General features: G+C 43.8%; 1 protein-coding gene across 1 annotated transcript in view; it reads left to right on the top strand.

Moving 5' to 3' along the window:
* LOC130128453 (uncharacterized) overlaps positions 1-22,873 on the top strand; it is a 104,268-nt gene that overhangs the window by 75,597 nt on the left and 5,798 nt on the right. The window contains exons 17-22 of the mRNA XM_056298061.1: positions 102-235; positions 373-464; positions 6,891-6,983; positions 8,599-8,689; positions 14,049-14,131; positions 19,922-19,966. Of these exons, the coding sequence (XP_056154036.1) occupies positions 102-235; positions 373-464; positions 6,891-6,983; positions 8,599-8,689; positions 14,049-14,131; positions 19,922-19,966 (538 nt within the window). The remainder of the gene's footprint in view (positions 1-101; positions 236-372; positions 465-6,890; positions 6,984-8,598; positions 8,690-14,048; positions 14,132-19,921; positions 19,967-22,873) is intronic.

Raw genomic sequence — 22,873 nt, 5'->3', positions numbered from 1 at the left:
TAAAGGGGTAGATAATGAACTAATACAGTGTAAGATGAAATCATGTTAGTTCAATAATTAGCAGTCAAATACATGCGTATGTGACCACCTGCCTTCCACAGCCAGTATAACATCTTTGTGGAGGACATCATGGTGAGGAAGGTGAAGTTCATCTCCACCCAATCCACCTACAGAGAAGTCATCCGCCTACTGGACTCCACATCCCTCAAAAGCATCCCGCTGGTGGACTCTAAGGGTGAACAGTTATCTCTATCTCCCTTTTCGAAATCTGACTTGATGTGTGTTGACCCAGGTATAGGTGGTGTGCTTCGGTTTGGTTAATCACAAACACACTTCATGTGGTGAGCCTATTCCTTTCCTTCCCGGTCGTAGATTCTATGATCCTGTTGGGCAGCATTGACAGGTTGGAGCTGCTGGCTCTCTGTGATTGGTGGTTATCGCCTGAGAGGCGGTTCCTGATGCAGGTGAGGAACACTCACCCGCATCACTCACCACTTATGGAAACTTTTTTTTATTTTTTATTTTTATGATATTTTTATTGCAGATTTGGATACAGTCCACATTGGTACATAGAAGCAATCTTATATTTCCATTTTTCATTCATTAACAACATTATAGCGACATATAAGAACATACAATTATAATTATTTTGGCTATACTTACACACATTGCTGCCCATCTTACGGCACAGGTTGAAAACGCACCTCTTCAAGAACTAATACCCTGTTACTTGCTCTTAGCACTTATTGTATTCACTCATTCAAAAAAAAAATCTCTTTCTAGCGCTTTTACTTCAGCGCTGGTTTTGCTCTTAGATGCTTGTTTAGAGAGAAGGTGCACCTATGACCTCTGATGACTAGTAGTTCTCCTGATTTCCTACGTTAAATGCACTTATTGTTAGTCGCTTTGGATGAAAGTGTCGGCTAAATGACTGTAATGTAATGTAAAGCAAAACATTGCCCGCATATAACGGCAAATTATCATTTTGCCCTCTAATGAAGACAGGTGATATTCTGGGATGTTGCTGTATACTTGTGGCTAGTGGCTCTATGGCTCAAGCAAACAAAAAAGGTGAGAGAGGGTCCCCATGTCTGATGCCGCAGTATAGTGGGAACTGAGGGGAGATATCCTGGTTTGTGATTACACTTGCTGTGGGATGAGCATACAAAATCCATATCTAGTCAACGAACAGCTTCCCAAAGCCAAATTGCCTCTAAGGTCTCATACTGATTGATATGGTCACTTGACCTGGCCTTCTGGATGTCCACTGGAACTATCTCCGTATTATGTTTAGAATATAGATATTAAAGAAGTGTCGTAGGTTGAAATGAATATATCCATTGGGAATAAAGCCTGTTTGATCAGGGTGTACAGTCGTCTGGATATAAACTTTCAAGTGGTTGGCTAGAATTCATGTGTCACTAATCATGAGGGATTAGTGACATGGGTCTATAAGATGAAGCTTCTAGCTTATCCCAGCCCTTTTTCCATATGAATGAAATATTTGTAGTATAAAGTATTTGAGGCAGTTGGTCATTTGATGTAGCATGTTTAAACGTACACATCAGTAGTGGAGATAGCTCCTTAGAGAAACACTTGTAGAATTCTATAGAAAATCAGTCAGGTCCAGGTGTTTTATTATTCGGGAATTTTTTAATGGCTTCTATCATCTCTTCAATAGAAATGTCTTGTCTAGCTCTGCTACTGCTTCCCTGTTAAGATGGGGCAGGTTAGTTCTGAGAGAAATGGCGTAGTTGCACGAGTGTAGTGATTACCATTTTATGTATATAATTTTGAATAGAAATGGCAGAATAGACAGTGGTACTGATGAAAAGACAGGAGGTGGAGCTGGAGGTGGTAGAGTTGAAGATGATAAGATTTTCATTGGGAGCGATGAAGAAGGATGGGATTAGGAACGAGTATATTAGAGGGACAGCTCAGGTTGGACGGTTTGGAGACAAAGCAAGAGAGGCAAGACTGAGATGGTTTGGACATGTGTGGAGGAGAGATGCTGGGTATACTGGGAGAAGGATGCTGAATATGGAGCTGCCAGGGAAGAGGAGAAGAGGATGGCCAAAGAGGAGGTTTATGGATGTGGTGAGAGAGGACATGCAGGTGGCTGGTGTGACAGAGGAAGATGCAGAGGACAGGAAGAGATGGAAATGGATGATCTGCTGTGGCGACCCTTAACGGGAGCAGCCAAAAGTACTACTAGTAGTAGTAGAATTTTGAATAGAAATCCATAAAACATGCATTTATTTCTTTAGGGCCAGTAAGGACAGTGCCCATGTTTGATTTTATGCTCAGTATTGCCTGAGAGGCTTGTGCCTGTATCAGCTGTCGCGTCTACAATTGCTGAGGTTTGTCTCCTATTACAAATTGCGTCTGCTTAATTCTGTCCATCTGCTTACTAACCTGAGCAGATAGAGTTGTACTGTGCTCATCTCTTTGGGAGACTATAAATGTCAGTGTGCCAGGATCTGCCGAGGCTTTGTATAAGCGTTCTGATTGACACAGATTCATCCAACTCCATGAACCTCTCCTGTATTTTATCAACACGGGGATTTGAACCAGCGATCCCCGTGTTGGTAAGCAATGGAATAGACCGCTATGCTACCCGGACGCCTTGTTCCTCATGTTATCAACCCGATGTTATTTCATCACTGCAGGACCTGAGTCCAGGCAAGTAAAGATACATACTCCCTCATATTATAAAGGAGGGAACCTCTGTGAGGAAAGTCTCACTATACGCTCCTTTACTGAGTCATGATGAATCTGTGCAAGAAGTTGCCATCTGTTGCCGCTGCCTCCACATGGAACACGTGGCCTGTGGTCTGCCTTAACAGGACTGTTGTCACAGTTTTCTACACCCAGAAATGTTGGCATAAACTTTGAAACAAAGTCTGTATGATTGCCCTCTTCCATACCCTGTTGAACACCAATGATCGGAATGTTTTGTTGTCTAGATCACGAGACGAGGTCGTCCACCCGCCCACTGAGCGATCTGGTCTCCTCCACCCATCTTGAACACTGATCTTCCAGATTTTAAATTAAGGTCTCGCGCTCGTTCAGTCCACCTTCGTCTGAGGTTATTCTTTGCTCTGCGTCATTCAGTGACTGTTTCAGACCAGCGATGGATGCGCTGAGCAGTGACATTTTGATGCAGCCAATTGATAGCAGCCATGAAGTCAGTCGTTGTCGGTGCCACGTTTGGCGCTATAGCTTGCTGTAGCATCCGTCATGTTGCTGTTAGCTTTCTCCTTACCACTGGTTTTGTCCGTTGTAGTTTGTTTTTCAGTATTTTTGATTTTACTCTACTTCCCCATAGTGCCGTTGCGCATCTACAACTTATACTGTCACGTTTTGCAACCTTCTCATGGCAAAATCCATCCATCCATTATCCAAACCAATTATCCTGCTCTAAGGGTCACAGGATGCTGGAGCCTATCCCAGCAGTCATTGGGTGGCAGGCAGGGAGACACCCTGGACAGGCCGCCAGGCCATCACAGGGCACACACACACATTCTCATCTAGGGACAATTTAGTACAGCTGATTCACCTGACCTCCATGTCTTTGGACTGTGGGAGGAAACCGGAGCCTCCGGAGGAGGCTGCACCAATGTGCAGCACCACCTGGGTGATGCATGGCAGCCATTTTGAATGCTCGCCTCACATCAGCTTGAGGTGTAGAGGGAGGAATCATTAAGCCAGTTACATGGGGGGATGATTAGGTGGCCAGATGGAGAGAGCCAGGTTGGGAATTTTGCCAGGACACTGGGGAACCCCCTATTCTTTGTGATAAGTGCCATGGGATCTTCAATGACCACAGTGAGTCAGGACCTCAGTTTAACATCTCATCCGAAGGACGGCATCTCCTACAGCACAGTGTCCCCATCACTGCACTGGGGCATTGGGATTTTTTTTTCCAATCTTATCTTATCTCATCTCTGACCTCTCAGGACAATTTTTTTCAACTATTTATTTTGATTTTGATATGCTTTATTGATCCCTGTAGGGAAATTCCTCTCTGCATTTAACCCATCCTAGCTTTGTAGCTAGGAGCAGTGGGCAGCCGCCGTGCAGCACCCGGGGACCAACTCCAGTTCTTTTCCCATTGCCTCAGTCAGGGGCACAGACAGGAGTACTAACCCTAACATGCATGTCTTTTTGATGGTGGGAAAAACCGGAGCACCCGGAGAAAACCCAACGCACACACAGGGAGAACATTTAAACTCCACACAGAGGACGGCCTGGGATGACCCCTCAAGGCTAGACAACCCCGGGGTTTGAACCCAGAACCTTCGTGCTGTGAGGCAACAGCACTAACCACTGGGCCATCGTGCTGCCCATTTAGCTGCTCAGCTATGAGTTGGCTTCAGAAAAATCTCGTCTTTTTGACTGCTTGGCTTGCTTGAGGATTCAAATGAATATTCATGAGCATGACAAAACACCCACACGGCCAAAATACATGTTTTCTCTGCTTTGCTTTTAATCTGGCAAATTAATATGAAATTAGAAATGACTTAAAGATAAAGAGGCCATTTGTGATGAGCTTTTGTTTTCTAATTAAAACCATTGTTCCCTTCTATTCCGTCACTTTCCACCACTTGAGGGGCTGCCACCGACAAGCTTTTCCTTTCATTTGTCCAAATAATCCCAATGTCATCAATAGTCGAGACGTTACAGATTTTATACAAACATAATACTGCTTTGGTTCCTGTGTGGAAATTTAGTTTGTATTTGCTTTCCCCCTCTCCCTCCACATAGAGGTTAAAGGTCAGCTGCAGTTTAGAACTGATAGAGCTTAAAGAAATTCAGTGTTCTGCTCGGAGATATTTAAACAGGGCTGACAGGGATTAGATCCCAATCCCTCCGGTTGCAGGGAGGTCTTATTACTCAGTACACCACCCTGCTATTCTATTTACCAAAGCATTGTTTGAGAAAGGGGCGGCACGGTGGCACAGTGGTTAGTGCGGCCACCTAACAAACAAGAAGGTCCTGGGTTCGAGCCCCGGGGTAGTCCAAAATTGGGGGTCGTCCCAGGTCATCCTCTGTGTGGAGTTTGCATGTTCTCGCCGTGTCTGCTTGGGTTTCCTTCGGGTGCTCCAGTTTCCTCCCACAGTCCAAAGACATGTAGGTCAGGTGACTCAGCCATACTAAATTGAATCAGCCTTACTAAATTGTCCCTAGGTGTGAATGTGTGTCGGCCCTGTGATGGACTGGCAGTCTGTCCAGGGTGTCTCCCCACCTGCCACTCATTGACTGCTGGGATAGGCTCCAGCATCCCCACAACCCTGAGAGCAGGATAAGCGGTTTGGATAATGGATGGTTGGATGCTTGAGAAAGATCAGAATCAGTTTATTTGGCGCCAGTTCCTCCATTGTTGTCCATGCACTTCCACAGAAGAGACATACAGCTAAAACAAAGACAACAAACGTTTAACTACTATGTACAGATATAAATGAATATGAACAAGTATATTAAGAATAGATAGATGGATAAAAAAAGATAAATATTTTAAACTAGATGGACTCAGGCAGGGCTTATCAACTGGAAGGTCTAGAGCCAAAAATGGATCACATGATCTTCTTTTTGCATGTGAGAAAAAGGAGAATATAAGTTGGTGTATATGCTGCAGTATAATCCTCTGCTTTTGTCCTGTGTTATCTGCATTTTGGCAGAAGAACTGCGTAGAAAATGAAGAAGGAAAGAAAGCCGCTTTATTTTGTCATTGTACAGATTACAATGAAATGTGTCCTCTGCATGTAACCCATCCTATTGTATAGGAGCAGCGGGCTGCTGCCCGGGGACCAACTCCAGTTCTTCTTTCCATTGCCTTGCTTAGGGGCACAGGCAGGAGTATTAACCCTAACATGCATGTCTATTTGATGGTGGGAGGAAACCAGAGCACCCGGAGGAAACCCATACACACACAGGGAGAACATGCAAACTCCACACAGAAAAGACCTGGGACGGCCTGGGGTTCAAACCCAGGACCTTCTTGCTGTGAGGCAACAGTGCTAACCACTGGGCCACCGTGCCGCCCCAAATCAGGACTATCAAAAGTCAGAACTATCACCCATCCATCCATCCTTTATCTGAACCGATTATCCTGCTCTCAGGGTCGCGGGGATGCTGGAGCCTATCCCAGCAGTCATTGGGCGGCAGGCGGGGAGACACCCTGGACAGGCTTCCAGGCCGTCACACAGGGCCGACAGACACACACACTCATTCCTACCTAGGGACAACTTAGTATGGCCGATTCACCTGACCTACATGTCTTTGGACTGTGGGAGAAACCGGAGCACCCGGAGGAAACCCACGCAGACACGGGGAGAACATGCAAACTCCACACAGAGGACGACCCCCAAGGTTGGACTACCCCGGGGCTCGAACCCAGGACCTTCTTGCTGTGAGGCGACTGCGCTAACCACTGCGCCACCGTGCTGCCAGAGCTATCACTAATTTTCAAACTTCAGCTGGAAGCTGAAATAGTAACTTGCACAATAATGTGCATAGAAAAAAGACAAAACAGAAAACAGATGCCTCAGGTTATCTGGTCTGGTACCTGACACCTTGCAGGCCGCAGTTGGCAGCTGTATTACCATCAAGCTATTTCTTTGCAGATTTTGAAATTTTTAATAAAAAAAGTTTTCTGAAAAAAAGAAATGTCGCAAAAAGTTTTTAAGCAGGTTTAAAGAGATAGTGAGATAAATGGTTGTTGATGTGATTTTTTTTTTTTACGAGTAAATTTGTAATAGATTTAAACCAGATAAAGCAAATTCATCTTATTCATGTTTTTGGGGACTTTATAAAAGTTTCTTTAAAATTGGCGTAGCTTCTGGTTAGACCCATGGCTGCTGTCTGTGTTTCCCCGGGTATTACTGCAGGGTCGCGGCCTCCCAGAGCAGAGCCAATGTGCCAAACACAGCTGGGAGTCCTTCGCCTTTGTGGATGAGGACGAGGAAGACGAGGGTGAGAAGGTGGGTCCTATTCCATTGAGCTACACAGGGAATTAAACCCCTAACGCTCTGTGTCTATGTCTCAGTTTACACCTGTCATCTTTTATCCAGCTAGATCCAGGTTGTGTTTTCAACGGCTTCTGTTCACACCTGGTATCAACATGTGTCTCAACATGTGTCTCCAGCAAAGCAAAATCCTGTCATTAGATAGGATTTAGCTTTTTCACTCAATATACAAATAACCATATACGTCTCTTGCATTGCAATGCTTCTTTAAACATTTCCTCATATACATTTGTTTCGATGGGAATCCTCAAGTGTATTTTGAACTGAATATTCACACCAGTGGGAAAGAGGTGCTTGGTGTTGCGGTTGCTCCGTCCATTGTTGTAAACGGTTTTGATCAGGAGTTGACTTGCAGTTTTAATGACTATAGTGTGCAAAGGTAAACTATGTAATTCTATGTATACAGATGAATGTGAGTCTAAATTTGTTTGGAAACACAAATGCGTTCACACTACATTCCTAATCTGGTCTCACATATATACTATCTCTTATCACCTCTGATCTGGTCTCACATATAGTACCTCTGATCTGGTCTCACATATAGTACCTCTGATCACCTCTGATCTGGTCTCACATATAGTACCTCTGATCTGGTCTCACATATAGTACCTCTGATCACCTCTGATCTGGTCTCACATATAGTACCTCTGATCACCTCTGATCTGGTCTCACATATAGTACCTCTGATCACCTCTGATCTGGTCTCACATATAGTACCTCTGATTACCTCTGATCTAGTCTCACATATAGTACCTCTGATCACCTCTGATCTGGTCTCACATATAGTACCTCTGATCACCTCTGATCTGGTCTCACATATAGTACCTCTGATCACCTCTGATCTGGTCTCACATATAGTACCTCTGATCACCTCTGATCTGGTCTCACATACAGTACCTCTGATCACCTCTGATCTGGTCTCACATATAGTACCTCTGATCACCTCTGATCTGGTCTCACATATAGTACCTCTGATCACCTCTGATCTGGTCTCACATATAGTACCTCTGATCACCTCTGAATGTGGTACGTGAGATTGGATTCTCAATCCGTCTTGGATACGTTCACACATTTTATTTTTAGCTGTCTGATTGTGACATTTTAATGCTGGGTATGAACAGGGCCAATGGAGATCTACACCCATCCAAGGCGACTCTTGATTTGTCTCAAAATTGTACTTCATCTGGTTTGTTTGATTCCTCAGCAGACCAAGCTCTATCATATGCTTCTCCGTGTACTTTGGATGGTATTGCTTCAAAACCAACATCTCATGTAATCCTCCTCTATCTTTCGCTTTCTCTCTCATCCCTTTCTTTCTTGCCTTTTTAAGCCATTTATTTCGTATTATATTAAAAGGATTTTATTCGAAATACTACATCCATTTTGTAAAAACTATATTTCTGTTTATATGTCTTTGGTTTGATGAACTAAGGCCTTAAATTACCCACAATTCTCTTAGGGTACTTCGATTTGTTTTTATCCTGTGCTAGCAGTCATTTCGTAGGAGTAGCTTTCTAAGCTGCCAACTTGTTCTAGATCTCCTTATTCACCTCTTGTCTGACTTCTACAGGGAGGTCCAGTTCAGGAGGAGAGGAATGGTCCCCTGCCGTCTCCCAAAATGCAGGAGTGCTCCTTTTCAAACCACATGACTACTGCTGCTGGTGAGGTGGACAGTATCTCTCCCCCTCTCTCTCCCTCCCTTCCTTCCTCTTGCTCTGCTGTTGCATGATGGATGATGGGAGTTGGGCGTGTGTGAGTGTTTGTTGAGAATAACTGTCTGCTGCAAGCATTTTGCTAGTTTTGTGGTTTGGTTTTGCTTGATCGATTATTATTTGTGTGTTTTAGTGTACTGGTTGGTGTTGTGTTGTAGTGGATATGGTGTGTTCACCATCTCTCTCTCTCCATCATGGAGTGTGGGTTCAGCCCAACCTGTCTGTAATGGAGGAAGTTCTCCTTATTGTTAGTGATTTAGTTGGCCATGAAAATCTGTCCTATGCTTTGCAAATGAGTAAAGCGGTGGTTGTATTTCTGAAAGAGGAGCGCTTCCTTGCTTAGTTCGTTTAGAATGGCATCTTTCTTAATGAAGTTTACGTGCGAGTTCCACCACTGGCTGTGCCAGCCACCTTGGTTAGCATATCAGGTGTCCCCTCGTTTATCCCCAATTAAGCGCTGGAGCGAGAGCTTCAACGCTTTAGTAAAATGGCAAGTTATTCCAAAACCACGGGTTTAGGGTGAAAAAATTATCAACTTAAACACACACAGTCACTAAAGGTGACAGGTGTCCATGTTTTTAAATTCACCAACACGACCACTAGAGGTGTGTTTCAGGGTTAAACAAGAGGAAGGGTTTTTACATGTTTATGCTAGCACGGGTAGTATGAAGTGTTTGGAGTGTGGGGACATGGGTCACAAGTTTCTTGCCTGTCTGCAGATTATAAGAGCTCTCCCTAGTGGGGTTGCTACAGGGTCCCCCATTGATTGTATCAGCATATGCTGATTAGGAGAAGAGTGAAGCCTTGCAGGTAGGTCAGTGGAGAGAGGAATTCTCCCAGTCTGCCACAGGATCTTAGGTGGGGGAGGACAGGGATGAAGATTTTAGGTGTGCTCCCAGGAACAGAGGACTTTCAGAGGCAGATTTGGTAAGGTGTAGTGGAGAAGGTTGTCTAAATGGAAATGGATGCTACCTCAGCTTTCTTATTGGGGAGGGGTCCTGGTTGTCAATAACTTGGTTGTCTTGACCCTATGGCACAGACTGATAGTCCTACCTCCACCAAAGGAACTTATTGAGGAAATCTAGAGGACCATTGTGATTTTTTTTTTCTGGTCAGGTCAACACTGGATTAGGGCAGCTGCATTGTAACTACCGGTACATGATGGAGGACAAGACCTCATGGACATCCCATCCTGGATAACATCATTCAGGCTCCAGACTGCACAGAGACTGTTATACAACTTCGGACTGAGCTGGCAGGACACGGCTCGATTGTTGCGGAGGAGGGATGGCCGACTTGGTTACAATAAGCAGCTGTTCCTGCTCCAGCCTGAAGTTATAGACCTTACAGTGTTGACACCCTTCTATAAATCAGTTTTGCAATCACGGCAGATTTTCAGTTTCCATCAAGCACCCGTTATGACACCAGGTATATATGGATTTTTGAGGAGCCATTGTTTGGTAATATTCTAATCAACTCCCAGGTCTTGTCGTATGTTAGCCTGTGGTCCAGCTCGCGAGAGGCTCATTGTGTCAAGCTGGGCCATCTTGTGAAATCAACTGTTGAATATCTTGCAGAGTTGACTTGAATCAAGTCTTTTAGACCGCTGCACTGGTTGGTGGAGGAGGTCTATGCGTCCCTGCCAGGGCCCCTCTGAGAACTATACTCCGTCTGACCAGTGGGATGAAGAATTTGAGCATATATTTCCCTCTCTGACTCTTTCTGTTGTTGAGGAGTGGAAGGAGGAGTATAGTTTCCTGTCTTTAAGAATTTGAGACTATGAGTAAGAAAGCAGCTTAGCGACATAGCGACAGGCATAGGTGCAAGTCCATGAATACTGGATGGCAACCAGCGCTTGACCGATACCCCATCCATAGGGTTAGTGGTTATGTCAGGAAGGGCATCTGATGTAAAATTCTGCCAAATCATTATGCTGATTGACAATCCCATACCAGATCAGTCGAAGCTTCATACGGGATTGGCTGAGGCCCGGGTTAACAACAGCTACCATTGGTGCTGTGCCCTCACAGGATACAGATGAAAACTACAATCCGCTGTGGTGACCTCTGAGAAATGGGGAGCAAGCTGAAAGAAGAAGTAAGACAGCAGCCTCCTACTCCTGTGTTAAAGTGTCACACTTGTGCTCTCTGCCAAGGACAAAGGTGTCGAGGTGGACTGAGTTTTTTGGCTGAGATTCTCCCCCAAAAAGGCTCTTGACAGTCCCTGTACAAGCCCCCCAATGCTCCGCTTGCTCAGTCAGTGCTCCGGTTTCCCCCACCATCAGAAAGACACGCATGTTAGGGTTAATACTCCTGTCTGTGCCCCTGAGCAAGGCAACGGGAAAAGAACTGGAGTTGGTCCCCGGGCGGAGCATGAAGGTGGCAGCCTACTGCTCCAAGCTACACAAATCACAGCCAGGATGGCTTAATTTGCAGTAACTGAATTTCCCCAAGGGCATTAATGAAGGAAACATAATTTACAGCTGAGCCGGAGCTGACTTCAATATCCATGGCCGCCCTGTGATTTTTGAATCAGCGTTAACACCAGTGTAGACCCCCTGCTTGGGTGTTAGACGAAAGCGTGGCGGGCATGTCTCATGGATGATTGGTGACAGTAATCAGGAGGTAAAGATGATATTTAAAAACAATGACATTTTGTAATGCCTGTCACTTAGAGGAATTAGTTGAACTTAAATCATGGGAAGTATTTTCAAGTGACTTTGACTTTACTAATTAGCAAAGCATGCCGACCAATCGGTTAAAATGAAAACCTGCCTACGTTCCACCAGTGACGTGATTGGCCACTGGTTTAGCCAGTCCGATTTTAAAATCTTTAATTATTTTTATATTTTGTCTAATCTTAATTTTGTATTGTTGTTTTTTTCATCCGGCAGCACGGGGGCGCAGTGGTTAGCACGGTCGCCTCACAGCAAGAAGGTTCTGGGTTCGAGCCCTGGGATAATCCAACCTTGGGGGTCGTCCCGGGTCGTCCTCTGTGTGGAGTTTGCATGTTCTCTCCGTGTCTGTGTGGGTTTCCTCCGGGGGCTCCGGTTTCCTCCCACAGTCCAAAGACATGTAGGTCAGGTGACTCAGCCGTACTAAACTGTCCCAAGGTGTGAATGTGTGTGTGTGTGTGTGTGTGTGTGTGTGTGGGTCCTATGTGATGTCCTGGTGGCCTGTCCATAGTGTCTCCCGCCTGCCGTCCAGTGACTGCTGGGATAAGCTCCAGCATCCCCGTGACCCTGACAGCAGGATAAGTAGCTCAGATGATGGATGGCTGGATGGATGGATGGATGGATGGATGGATGGATGGATGGATGGATGGATGGATGGCTGGCTGGATGGATGGATGGATGGATGGATGGATGGATGGATGGATGGATGGATGGATGGATGGATGGATGTTTTTTCATCCAGCAGTGGTTGTTTCCACACAGGTTGACTAATAAATGTTCGGCTGTGGTCTTGCACAGACAGGAAAACAGGAAAAAGGAGAAGTGATGTTAGCAAGTTAGCTGTGGGCTTTTTCAACACTGTTCCACATGTGCAGGAGTCTGAAACGGAGGTCAGACTGGAGAACGAGGGCCCTATGGGGCCTGTCACAGCAGGGAGCGAGGGCCCTATGGGGCCCGTCACAGCAGGGAGCGAGGGCCCTATGGGGCCCGTCACAGCAGGGAATCAAATCCTATCACTGTTTCTCCCCGCTGCACTGAAACGTGTCCCAAAAATAACATATTTCAGCGCTTCCCTCCTTCAAAAAAATACACAGCGGTTGTGACTAAGCCTCCGGTCACGGCCCAGACCGTCCACACACTACAAACAACCACTGTCTCAAAAGCACTTGTGGAGAAAAGTTCCCGAAGGACTTGAAACACTTTGCTAGTGCCCCGAAAGTCTCTAAACTGGAGTATGAGGGGTGAAAGGTCAGAGGATAATGCTAATACCGAGGAGGAATGTGATGGTATGTATCCTGACACGGCACATTGGGTGGTTTAGCATAAAACAAGCTAGCAGGGTACACACCCAGACCTGCTGCCATAGAACCCCCTCCAAGCCAGGTGTAGTTTGCTGTTTTGGTGGTGTAAAACCTCGCACCACGGAGGGCGAGGAGAGCAAAGGTTTGTCATGCCAGCCAAACACTCCACGCCACTTTTCTTTTGAAATATGTTGGCAGCTATAGGGATGAAATATAAATACAGTTTTTTCCATGTTCATTTGGTGTATAATACGGTTTTCTATTCTACCAGGTTGTCCGTTACATCCACCTGTTGGGAGTTATTCAGCCTCCAGTCTGGAAGGCGTTACACCTGGAACGACAGGTGGATGTAATGAACCGCCTGGTGGAAAACAGAACCCGAGGACCTGATTGGGAACCAGTGTTGTGAAGTGGCAGGTTTAAATCTGGTCATGTTTTGGCCAGAGCAGCACGGTGGCGCAGTGGTTAGCACAGTCGCCTCACAGCAAGTGGGTCCTGGGTTCGAGCCCCGGGGTAGTCCAACCTTGGGGGTCGTCCCGGGTCGTCCTCTGTGTGGAGTTTGCATGTTCTCCCCGTGTCTGTGTGGGTTTCCTCCCACAGTCCAAAGACATGTAGGTCAGGTGACTCGGCCATACTACATTGTCCCTGTGTGTGTGTGTGTGTGTGTGTGTGTGTGTGTGTGTGTGTGTGTGTGTGTGTGTGTGTGTGTGTGTGTGTGTGTGTGTGTGTGTGTGTGTGTGTGTGTGTGTGTGTGGGCCCTGTGATGGACTGGCGGCCTGTCCAGGGTGTCCCCCCTCCTGCCGCCCAGTGACTGCTGGGATAGGCTCCAGCATCCCGCAGCCAGAGTTGGGATAAGCAGCTTGGATAGTGGATGGGTGGATGTTTTGGCCATGATGGTGTTTGTCTGGCGTGGCTCTGTTCTGAACAAGCTGGGAAACAGAGTGCTAACGAGAGCTAACGAGTGCTAGCACCGCCTGCACGTCAGCTGTGCCCCGCCAGGATCCAGATGTTCACCGTGTATTTGTCTCTGCTACTTAAGTTCTTCAGTAGTTTGTCACACACACACACACACACACACACACACACACACACACACACACACACACAGAGGACTGGTACCCAGGCAACCGCATCCCCTCTCAACAGAATCCTTTTCATCTTTCTCTCTCCTCCTCCTCTTTTTTTCGATATTAAATTCTTAAAATCGCCTCTTTTTCTCTTGTTCTCTTTTCTTTCTCTCTCCATATATCTCATCCCTCTTTCCTCTCCTTTTCTCCTCAATCTTTGTCTCTCTCTGTCTGTCTGTCTGTCTGTCTGTCTCTCTCTCTCTCAGATCAGGGTCCTCTGCAGTCTGTAAGGCGAACACTCCAGAATCTCTTCCCCTCTAAGGACAGACAGGCAGAGGGAGAGTCACAGGTCTGTCTGTCTGCAAGTCAGTGCATTCACATGCAGACATGAATGCATGTGTGTATGTTTGTATGTGCACACAGAGGCACTGCCAGATTTGTCTTCAGCCAGGAGTCCTCCTAAAAGTACCCCCCTCCTCCATTTACCCCCACTTACCCTTTTTTCTCTGTCTGTACATGCACATACCGCCCACCCACCCATACATATATGCATATGAATGTGCATACATATAGGTATTAGATACATAAACAAAAGCAGACGAACATGCAACACACAGACATCCACCCATCCATCCATCATCCAAACCGCTTATCCTGCTCTCAGGGTCATGGGGATGCTGGAGCCTATCCCAGCAGTTATTGGGCGGCAGGTGGGGGGACACCCTGTACAGGCCGCCAGGTCATCACACAGGGCCCACACACACACACATTCACACCTAGGGACAATTTAGTGCGGCCGAGTCACCTGACCTACATGTCTTTGGACTGTGGGAGGAAACCGGAGCCCCCGGAGGAAACCCACACAGACACGGGGAGAACATGCAAACTCCACACAGAGGACGACCCCCAAGGTTGGACCATCCCGGGGCTCGAACCCAGGACCTTCTTGCTGTGAGGCGACCGCGCTAACCACTGCACCACCGTGCTGCCCCGCAGACATACAATCACGCATAAATCCATTATGTATACACCTACTGTACGTACTTACTGTACATACATATGTACGTGCATACATGCATGTGTACCTGCATACTGTACATACATGCAGAGTCGGGATGCTCACATCAGTGGTTCGGCTGGTGTCCTTGCTTAAATCTGTGTCTTCCTGTTTTGTGTCTCTGAGTTGGCGTCATCTCCCCCTGGTCTCCAGCTACCGATCCAAAGACGGCAGGAGCGCTCAGTAGCTAGCAAAAGGGCTCTGGTGTAATGAGCCATTGAAATGTAAATGTCCTCCTACCGTTCGGCGGAGCCTTCCTGAAGCCGCATCTCCACGTCGCTGCAGACGGGATATAAATATTTATCCATTATTTCGCCACGGGATGAATTTTTCATCACGCCTTCTGCTTTCCATTCAGGGAGACGCGCGTTTGTCTGTCCGACGTCGACACATGAATGCACAACTTTTCCTGCGGTCCACAGAGGAGCGCGGGGCCTTCTCCCCGTCAACGCTCCCTCTCATATGGAAATGAGAAGGAGGCTCCGGGAGGGACAGTTGTTGAGGTTTGGTGGCCGGCTCGGCTGGCAGGAGCTGCTGTTGTTGTGTTTCTACAACGGACCGGAAAGCCACACTGGAAATAAAACACATGCTCAGCGGCTCGGCTCAGAATTTCATTTCCCGTCTGTCCGTTCCAGTGGGTAGCGCGTCTCCACGCTGGTCCTTCCTGCTCTCACAGGAAATCAACATATAATATGGCCGTCTTAATCTGGTGCCGAGTTTGTGTTTCTTGTTTTTCATAAAACAAGAGACACACTCGGCCAGTTGAGAGATGTGCTTCTGTTTGGTCCCAGTCCAATTTCACCTGTTTGGAGGATTTTGTGGTTGGAAAAATATGAAAATATTACAGGCCGCTTCGCTGGAAGTGACTTATGACTCGACTCAAGACAACCGGAGGAACACGCTGCTTTTATTGGAAACAAATGCTAATGTTTCATCTCACCAGCTGAATTTCTTTTTCTTTTCTTTTTTAACAAAAACTGAATTTTCTGAGTCAATAATATACTATAATATAGATTCAGTAATATACTGTAATATACTATAATATAATATAGATTCAGTAATATACTGTAATATACTATAATATAGATTCAGTAATATACTGTAATGTACTATAATATAATATAGATTCAGTAACATACTGTAATGTACTATAATATAATATAGTCAGTAATATACTGTAATATACTATAATATAGATTCAGTAATATACTGTAATATACTATAATATAATATAGATTCAGTAATATACTGTAATATACTATAATATAATATAGATTCAGTAATATACTGTAATATACTATAATATCGATTCAGTATTATACTAGAATATAATATAGATTCAGTAATATACTGTATTATACTATAATATAGATTCAGTAATATATACTATTATATAATATAGATTCAGTAATATACTGTAATATACTATAATATAGATTCAGTAATATACTATAATATAGATTCAGTAATTTACTGTAATATACTATAATATAGATTCAGTAATATACTATAATATAGATTCAGTAATATACTGTAATATACTATAATAGATTCAGTAATATAATATAGATTCAGTAATATACTGTAATATAATATAGAGTCAGTAATACACTGTAATATACTATAATATGATATAGAGTCAGTAATATACTTTAATATACTATAATATAGATTCAGTAATATACTGTAATGTACTATAATATAATATAGAGTCAGTAATATACTGTAATATACTATAATGTAATATAGAGTCAGTAATGTACTGTAATATACTATAATATAGATTCAGTAATATACTATAATATAATATAGAGTCAGTAATATACTGTAATATACTATAATATAGATTCAGTAATATACTGTAATATAATATAGTCAGTAATATACTATAATATAATATAGTCAGTAATATACTGTAATATAATATAATATAGAGTCAGTAATATACTGTAATATAATATAATATAGAGTCAGTAATATACTGTAATATACTATAATATAATATAGAGTCAGTAATATACTATAATATAATATAGTCAGTAATATACTATACTATAATATAATATAGAGTCAGTAATATACTGTAATATAATATGATATAGAGTCAGTAATATACTGTAATATACTATAATATAGAGTCAGTAATATACTGTAATATACTATAATATAATATAGAGTCAGTAATATACTATACTATAATGTAATATAGAGTCAGTAATGTACTGTAATATACTATAATATAGATTCAGTAATATACTATAATATAATATAGAGTCAGTAATATACTGTAATATACTATAATATAGATTCAGTAATATACTGTAATATAATATAGAGTCAGTAATATACTATAATATAATATAGTCAGTAATATACTGTTATATAATATAATATAATATAGAGTCAGTAATATACTGTAATATAATATAATATAGAGTCAGTAATATACTGTAATATACTATAATATAATATAGAGTCAGTAATATACTATAATATAATATAGTCAGTAATATACTTTAATATAATATAATATAGAGTCAGTAATATACTGTAATATAATATGATATATAGTCAGTAATATACTGTAATATACTATAATATAATATAGAGTCAGTAATATACTGTAATATACTATAATATAGAGTCAGTAATATACTATAATATAATGTAGAGTCATTAATATACTGTAATATACTATAATATAATATAGTCAGTAATATACTGTAATATACTGTAATATAATATAGATTCAGTAATATACTGTAATATAATATAGAGTCAGTAATATACTGTAATATAATATACTACTGTTAGATAGTGGTGGAGCTTGTCAAGAGTGATAAGGCGAACAACGGATGAAGCAGGTGAGCAGGAAATACTGTGAAGTGAATTCACTCAACAAGAGAGACAAGGGAACGAGAGAGAGTTGATCTGAACAGCATTCGTCTGAGTCCAGCTTTGGTTGAACCAAGAAGGGTGAGGATGAAGGTCAGTTTCAGGGGCGAAGACTGAAACGCTGTAGGTGAAAACCCAACACCTATGAGAAGCATAGTCTGACTGAAGTAAGCTAGTTTTGGGAGACCAGATCTGTTTTACTATTTACCCTCGGAAAGCCCTCTGTCATGTACTGTCATATACATTTCCACTTACGGTGTGGGAAGATGGCGGCGCAAATGTAGTTTGCGGCGGCCTCACCCAGTATCAGCCATGCAGTGTCTTTGTCCACGTCCGCATTTAAGTTGTTTTGTCTTCGTTTGGTGGCTGGAAAGCTGGCGCTGGATCGGCTGGAAGAGCTTGGTCTGCTGCGTCCTGTGGACCCAGGGACCACGGCCCTGACCGGAGCTGCGCCCGAAGAGGTAACACCAAGGGCGGTCTGACAGGACGCGGAAGTGGGGCAGGCTCAGCTAACTGCTAGCCGCTGCAGACCGGCAGTTCCAACAGTCATCCTGGCTGGCGTTCCTTCTCTGGACAGTGGAATTTTTTGGACTGTGTTACACTGAGTGGACTGTGTTGTTGACTGTTTGGTTTTTTTGCGTTCTCTGTTGTTGTATGTTTTTGGTGGTGTCTTTTTTAGGAAATTTTAGATGCGTGTTTTTTGTCTTTTGTGTCGCACTGCTGTTCCTGATTCCTGGTGTACTACTCATATGACAGCGGTGGGCTGTCAGGGTCTTCTTTGCTGGCCCTGTCGAAATCACAATTTGTTCTTCTTAGTTAAACTGAAGTGTGCCTGTAATGTGTTTGAGTTCGATTACTTGCTCTCTCGTGGGGCTGAGCAGGGATCTCCTTTATCGGAACGTCATCTAAACACACCACAGTTCCTTGGACCAGCACTAAGGGGATTGCTAACCTTTCGTTGAAGCCTGAAGCTGCAAACTGATTGTAACGCTGAGTGAGCGTATCGTCAGCCAGTCACGTTTTGCTGTGTAGTGACGGAACACCCCAGCGGCCCGGCGATGTATCTGAGCTTGAGCCTTTGGCGGGTTGCGAGCAAACTAAGCTACCTGCTGATGGGAAACGCAATGGCCGCCACACTCACAGCAACCGACGCTCTTGTTGCTGATCTACTTCGTGTGCCTTTTTTAAGGCCACCGTTTGGAGACACGAAAGAAATGATTCCAAGAGGAAGACCTACACCCAAGATGGATGGGGTTACCAAGGCCAGCAAAGGTAACTTCCATGTTTCATTTGTCTTATTGAACTGAAGGCGGTGCTCTGATAATATTGTGGCTGTACTTTATTGAATTTGTTGAACTTGCGCGAGTGACTGGTGAGCAGTTACATCAACTGGAAACGTGTTTGTTGTTTTTATGCCATGTGGTGTGCACAGTGTGCTATCGGGTTGCTGAATGACATAAAGGAAGATCTGATGGTGATGCTGCTGTAGTGCACAGTGATGTGCGTTGTTGACGATCAGCTGTCTTGTCCTCAGTGTGCAGAAGACAAAGGAGCTTATTGTGGACTTCAGGAGGTCTACAAGCTGTAGCCACTCCCCCATACACATCAGTGGAGTGGAAGTGGAGCGTGTCTCCAGCTTTAAATTCCTTGGAGTCCCCATCAGCGAGGACCTCCCCTGGACATCAGACACCCAGGCACTTGTGAAAAAGACCCAACAATGCCTGCATTTCCTGAGGAGCGGCCGTCTATCCCCTAACTTCGACCACTACACCATAGAGAGCATCCTGACCATCTGCACCTCAGTGTGGTACGGCAGCTGCACCTCAGTAGACCAGAAAGCTCTGCAGCGGGTCGTCAAGGCGGCCCAGCATATCACCGGTACCCAGCTCCCAGCCATAAAAGACATTTATCACAAACGCTGCCTTCGAAGGGGTCTGAGCATCAGCAGAGATCCCACCCACCCCAACCATGGACTGTTCTCCCCCCTGCGCTCTGGGAGGCGCTACAGGAGCCTCAGGGCCCACATTACCAGGCTCAAAAACCCACAGTACACTACTGCATGTACATCTATGTGTGTGTGTGTGTGTGTGTGTGTGTGTATTCTAGATGTTTCATTGGGTCTTCTCTTAAAAGCATGTCTGATATCCTTGTCTTTTTCCTTTTTCTGTGTTGTGTGTGTGTTTCCAGGAGCCCTCCTCCCCTCCCATGGCAGATACAATGACACCTGAAGAGGTACAGTAATGATGGATGGATGATTGAATCAGTCTGAGTGAGTGACGTAAGGGTCGACCAACCAGCCTGGCCGATTATCGGCGCTGATATTCAACATTTTCACGGTTGTCAGAATCTTTTTTATTATTTCTTTTTATCAGATTGCCAATAAATGAATTAATTTGAAAATGCGCTACTTTAGCTGTGATGCAACCGCCTCTCTCTATCTGTAGTCACCACTCTGGTCTTGAGCTAGTCCCACCCACGGCACTATCTTATTGGTTACACGCCACGAGTAAAAGCCTATCAACTGGGGCAGCTGCTGCGAGTGAGTGGATCTGTGTTTCGAATGTGAGGCAGCAGATATTGATGAAGTTGAAATTAAAATCATAATCATCTACACTTAAGTTGCAAAAAAAAACAACACCACAATCTTCTGATATATTCTATGATAACAGGCATGCCCAGTTTCCCTGTTACACCACTGAAAACTCCCGAGTAATGCACTTTGTTGCAGTGATACAGTTAACTATAATGAGATAACAGAGCTCATTTATGTAGTGAAAGCTATATCCTTGAGTAATGTTGGTTCCAATGCAAATGGAACTTATTTTAGCTGCCATACTTCGAATATAACATTACTCGCCCATATGAATTGGTGTTTTTACATGTTACTAGTGCATGAACAGAATGACCTCAGACTTATCATCATTAAATTTAAGAAAGATTTTGGACATCCAGGATTTAATGTCAGAGAGACAAGTGGTGAGATTTGCTAGGGTGCTAGGCTTTGTGGGTTTTAGTGGCATGTATAACTGAGTTCCGTCAGCATAAAAATGGTAAAACACATCGTGATTTTGAATGGCCTGGCCAAGCAGCAGCATGTATATAGAAAAGAGAAGGGGGCCAAGAACTGAGCCTTGAGGGACACCACAATTCAACTGAGCCATCGAGGAAATAGTTATCCAGAACAACAGAAAAAGTTCTGTTGGTGAGGTAAGAGTGTAATAAACTAAGAGCCGAGCCCTTGATGCCAACCCAAGTCTCTTAAGTGATGTAAGCGGATGCTGTGTCAAAGGCAGCACTTAAGTCTAAAAGAACTCAAATCGAGCAGTCACCTCTGTCTGCAGTCAGCAGTAGGTCATTAGTGACCTTAACTAGAGCTGTCTTGATACTATGAAGTGCTCCAAAACCAGACTGGAAACTGTTAAAAACACTATTACTACTACTACTAAAAACACCAAATATTAAACACACAGTTAGTGTTCATAAAAGAAATCAGTTGAGATGAAATTACTCTCTACAGAACCTTAAATAAAAAATACAAGTTAGAGATCAGTCTGTAGTTACTTAAGGTCGGGGCACCCGTTCGGGGGGTGGGGGAACTGGGTGGAATAGCGTGTTCCTCCCACATGCTACGTCTCCCTGGCGAAACTCCTCACTGTCTGGTGAAAAGAAGCGGCTGGCGACTCCACATGTATCGGAGGAGGCATGCGGTGGTCTGCAGCCCTCCCTGGATTGGTAGGGGGGTGGAGCAGCAACCGGGATGGCTCGGAAGAGTGGGGTAATTAGCCAAGTACAATTGGGGAGAAAAAGAGAGAGCGAGAGAGAGAATGTTTTTTTCCAAGAAACAAAACAAAACATAAAACCTCAAATGAGATAAAATTATCAAAAGTAACAGGATGGTAATTAATGGAGTGATGATGATGATGATTATTATCAAGACCTAACCTATAAAAAACAGCTAGGCCACCCTCTCTTCCAGAAGGCCTGTGAATAGGAAAATGTGCAAAATCAGGGGGGCTAGCCTCAATCAGGGGAACGGTGTCCCCTGGGGACAGCCATGTCTCAGTAATCATCAAAAAGTCCAGATTATTAGAAACAATAAAATCATTAATGATAAAGGACTTGTTACCAAGAGAGAGATCCACATTCAAGAGGCCAAAATTGTTTTGTGTCACAGCAGAGTTAAAACAGGAGTACGGCAGAATTAAAACAGGAGTACGGCAGAGTTAAAACAGGAGTACAGCAGAATTAAAACAGGAGTACAGTACATAGCAGAGTTAAAACAGGAGTACAGCAGAATTAAAACAGGAGTACAGCAGAATTAAAACAGGAGTACAGCAGAGTTAAAACAGGAGTACAGCAGAATTAAAACAGGTGTACAGCAGAATTAAAACAGGAGTACGGCAGAGTTAAAACAGGAGTACGGCAGAGTTAAAACAGGAGTACGGCAGAATTAAAACAGGAGTACGGCAGAGTTAAAACAGGAGTACGGCAGAGTTAAAACAGGAGTACGGCAGAATTAAAACAGGAGTACAGCAGAATTAAAACAGGAGTACAGCAGAGTTAAAACAGGAGTACAGCAGAATTAAAACAGGAGTACAGCAGAGTTAAAACAGAAGTACAGCAGAATTAAAACAGGAGTACAGCAGAGTTAAAACAGGAATACAGCAGAATTAAAACAGGAGTACAGCAGAATTAAAACAGGAGTACAGCAGAATTAAAACAGGAGTACAGTACATAGCAGAATTAAAACAGGAGTACAGCAGAGTTAAAACAGGGGTACAGCAGAATTAAAACAGGAATACGGCAGAGTTAAAACAGGAGTACGGCAGAATTAAAACAGGAGTATGGCAGAGTTAAAACAGGAGTACAGCAGAATTAAAAAAAGGGGTACAGCAGAATTAAAACAGGAGTACAGTACATAGCAGAATTAAAACAGGAGTACAGCAGAGTTAAAACAGGAGTACAGCAGAATTAAAACAGGAATACGGCAGAGTTAAAACAGGAGTACGGCAGAATTAAAACAGGAGTACGGCAGAGTTAAAACAGGAGTACGGCAGAGTTAAAACAGGAGTACGGCAGAATTAAAACAGGAGTACAGCAGAATTAAAACAGGAGTACAGCAGAGTTAAAACAGGAGTA

The sequence above is a fragment of the Lampris incognitus genome, chromosome 18 (genome assembly GCF_029633865.1).
Source record: "Lampris incognitus isolate fLamInc1 chromosome 18, fLamInc1.hap2, whole genome shotgun sequence".
Taxonomy (NCBI): domain Eukaryota; kingdom Metazoa; phylum Chordata; class Actinopteri; order Lampriformes; family Lampridae; genus Lampris; species Lampris incognitus.
Note: the sequence above shows the minus strand (reverse complement) of the source record. Positions and strands in the feature narration are given on the sequence as shown.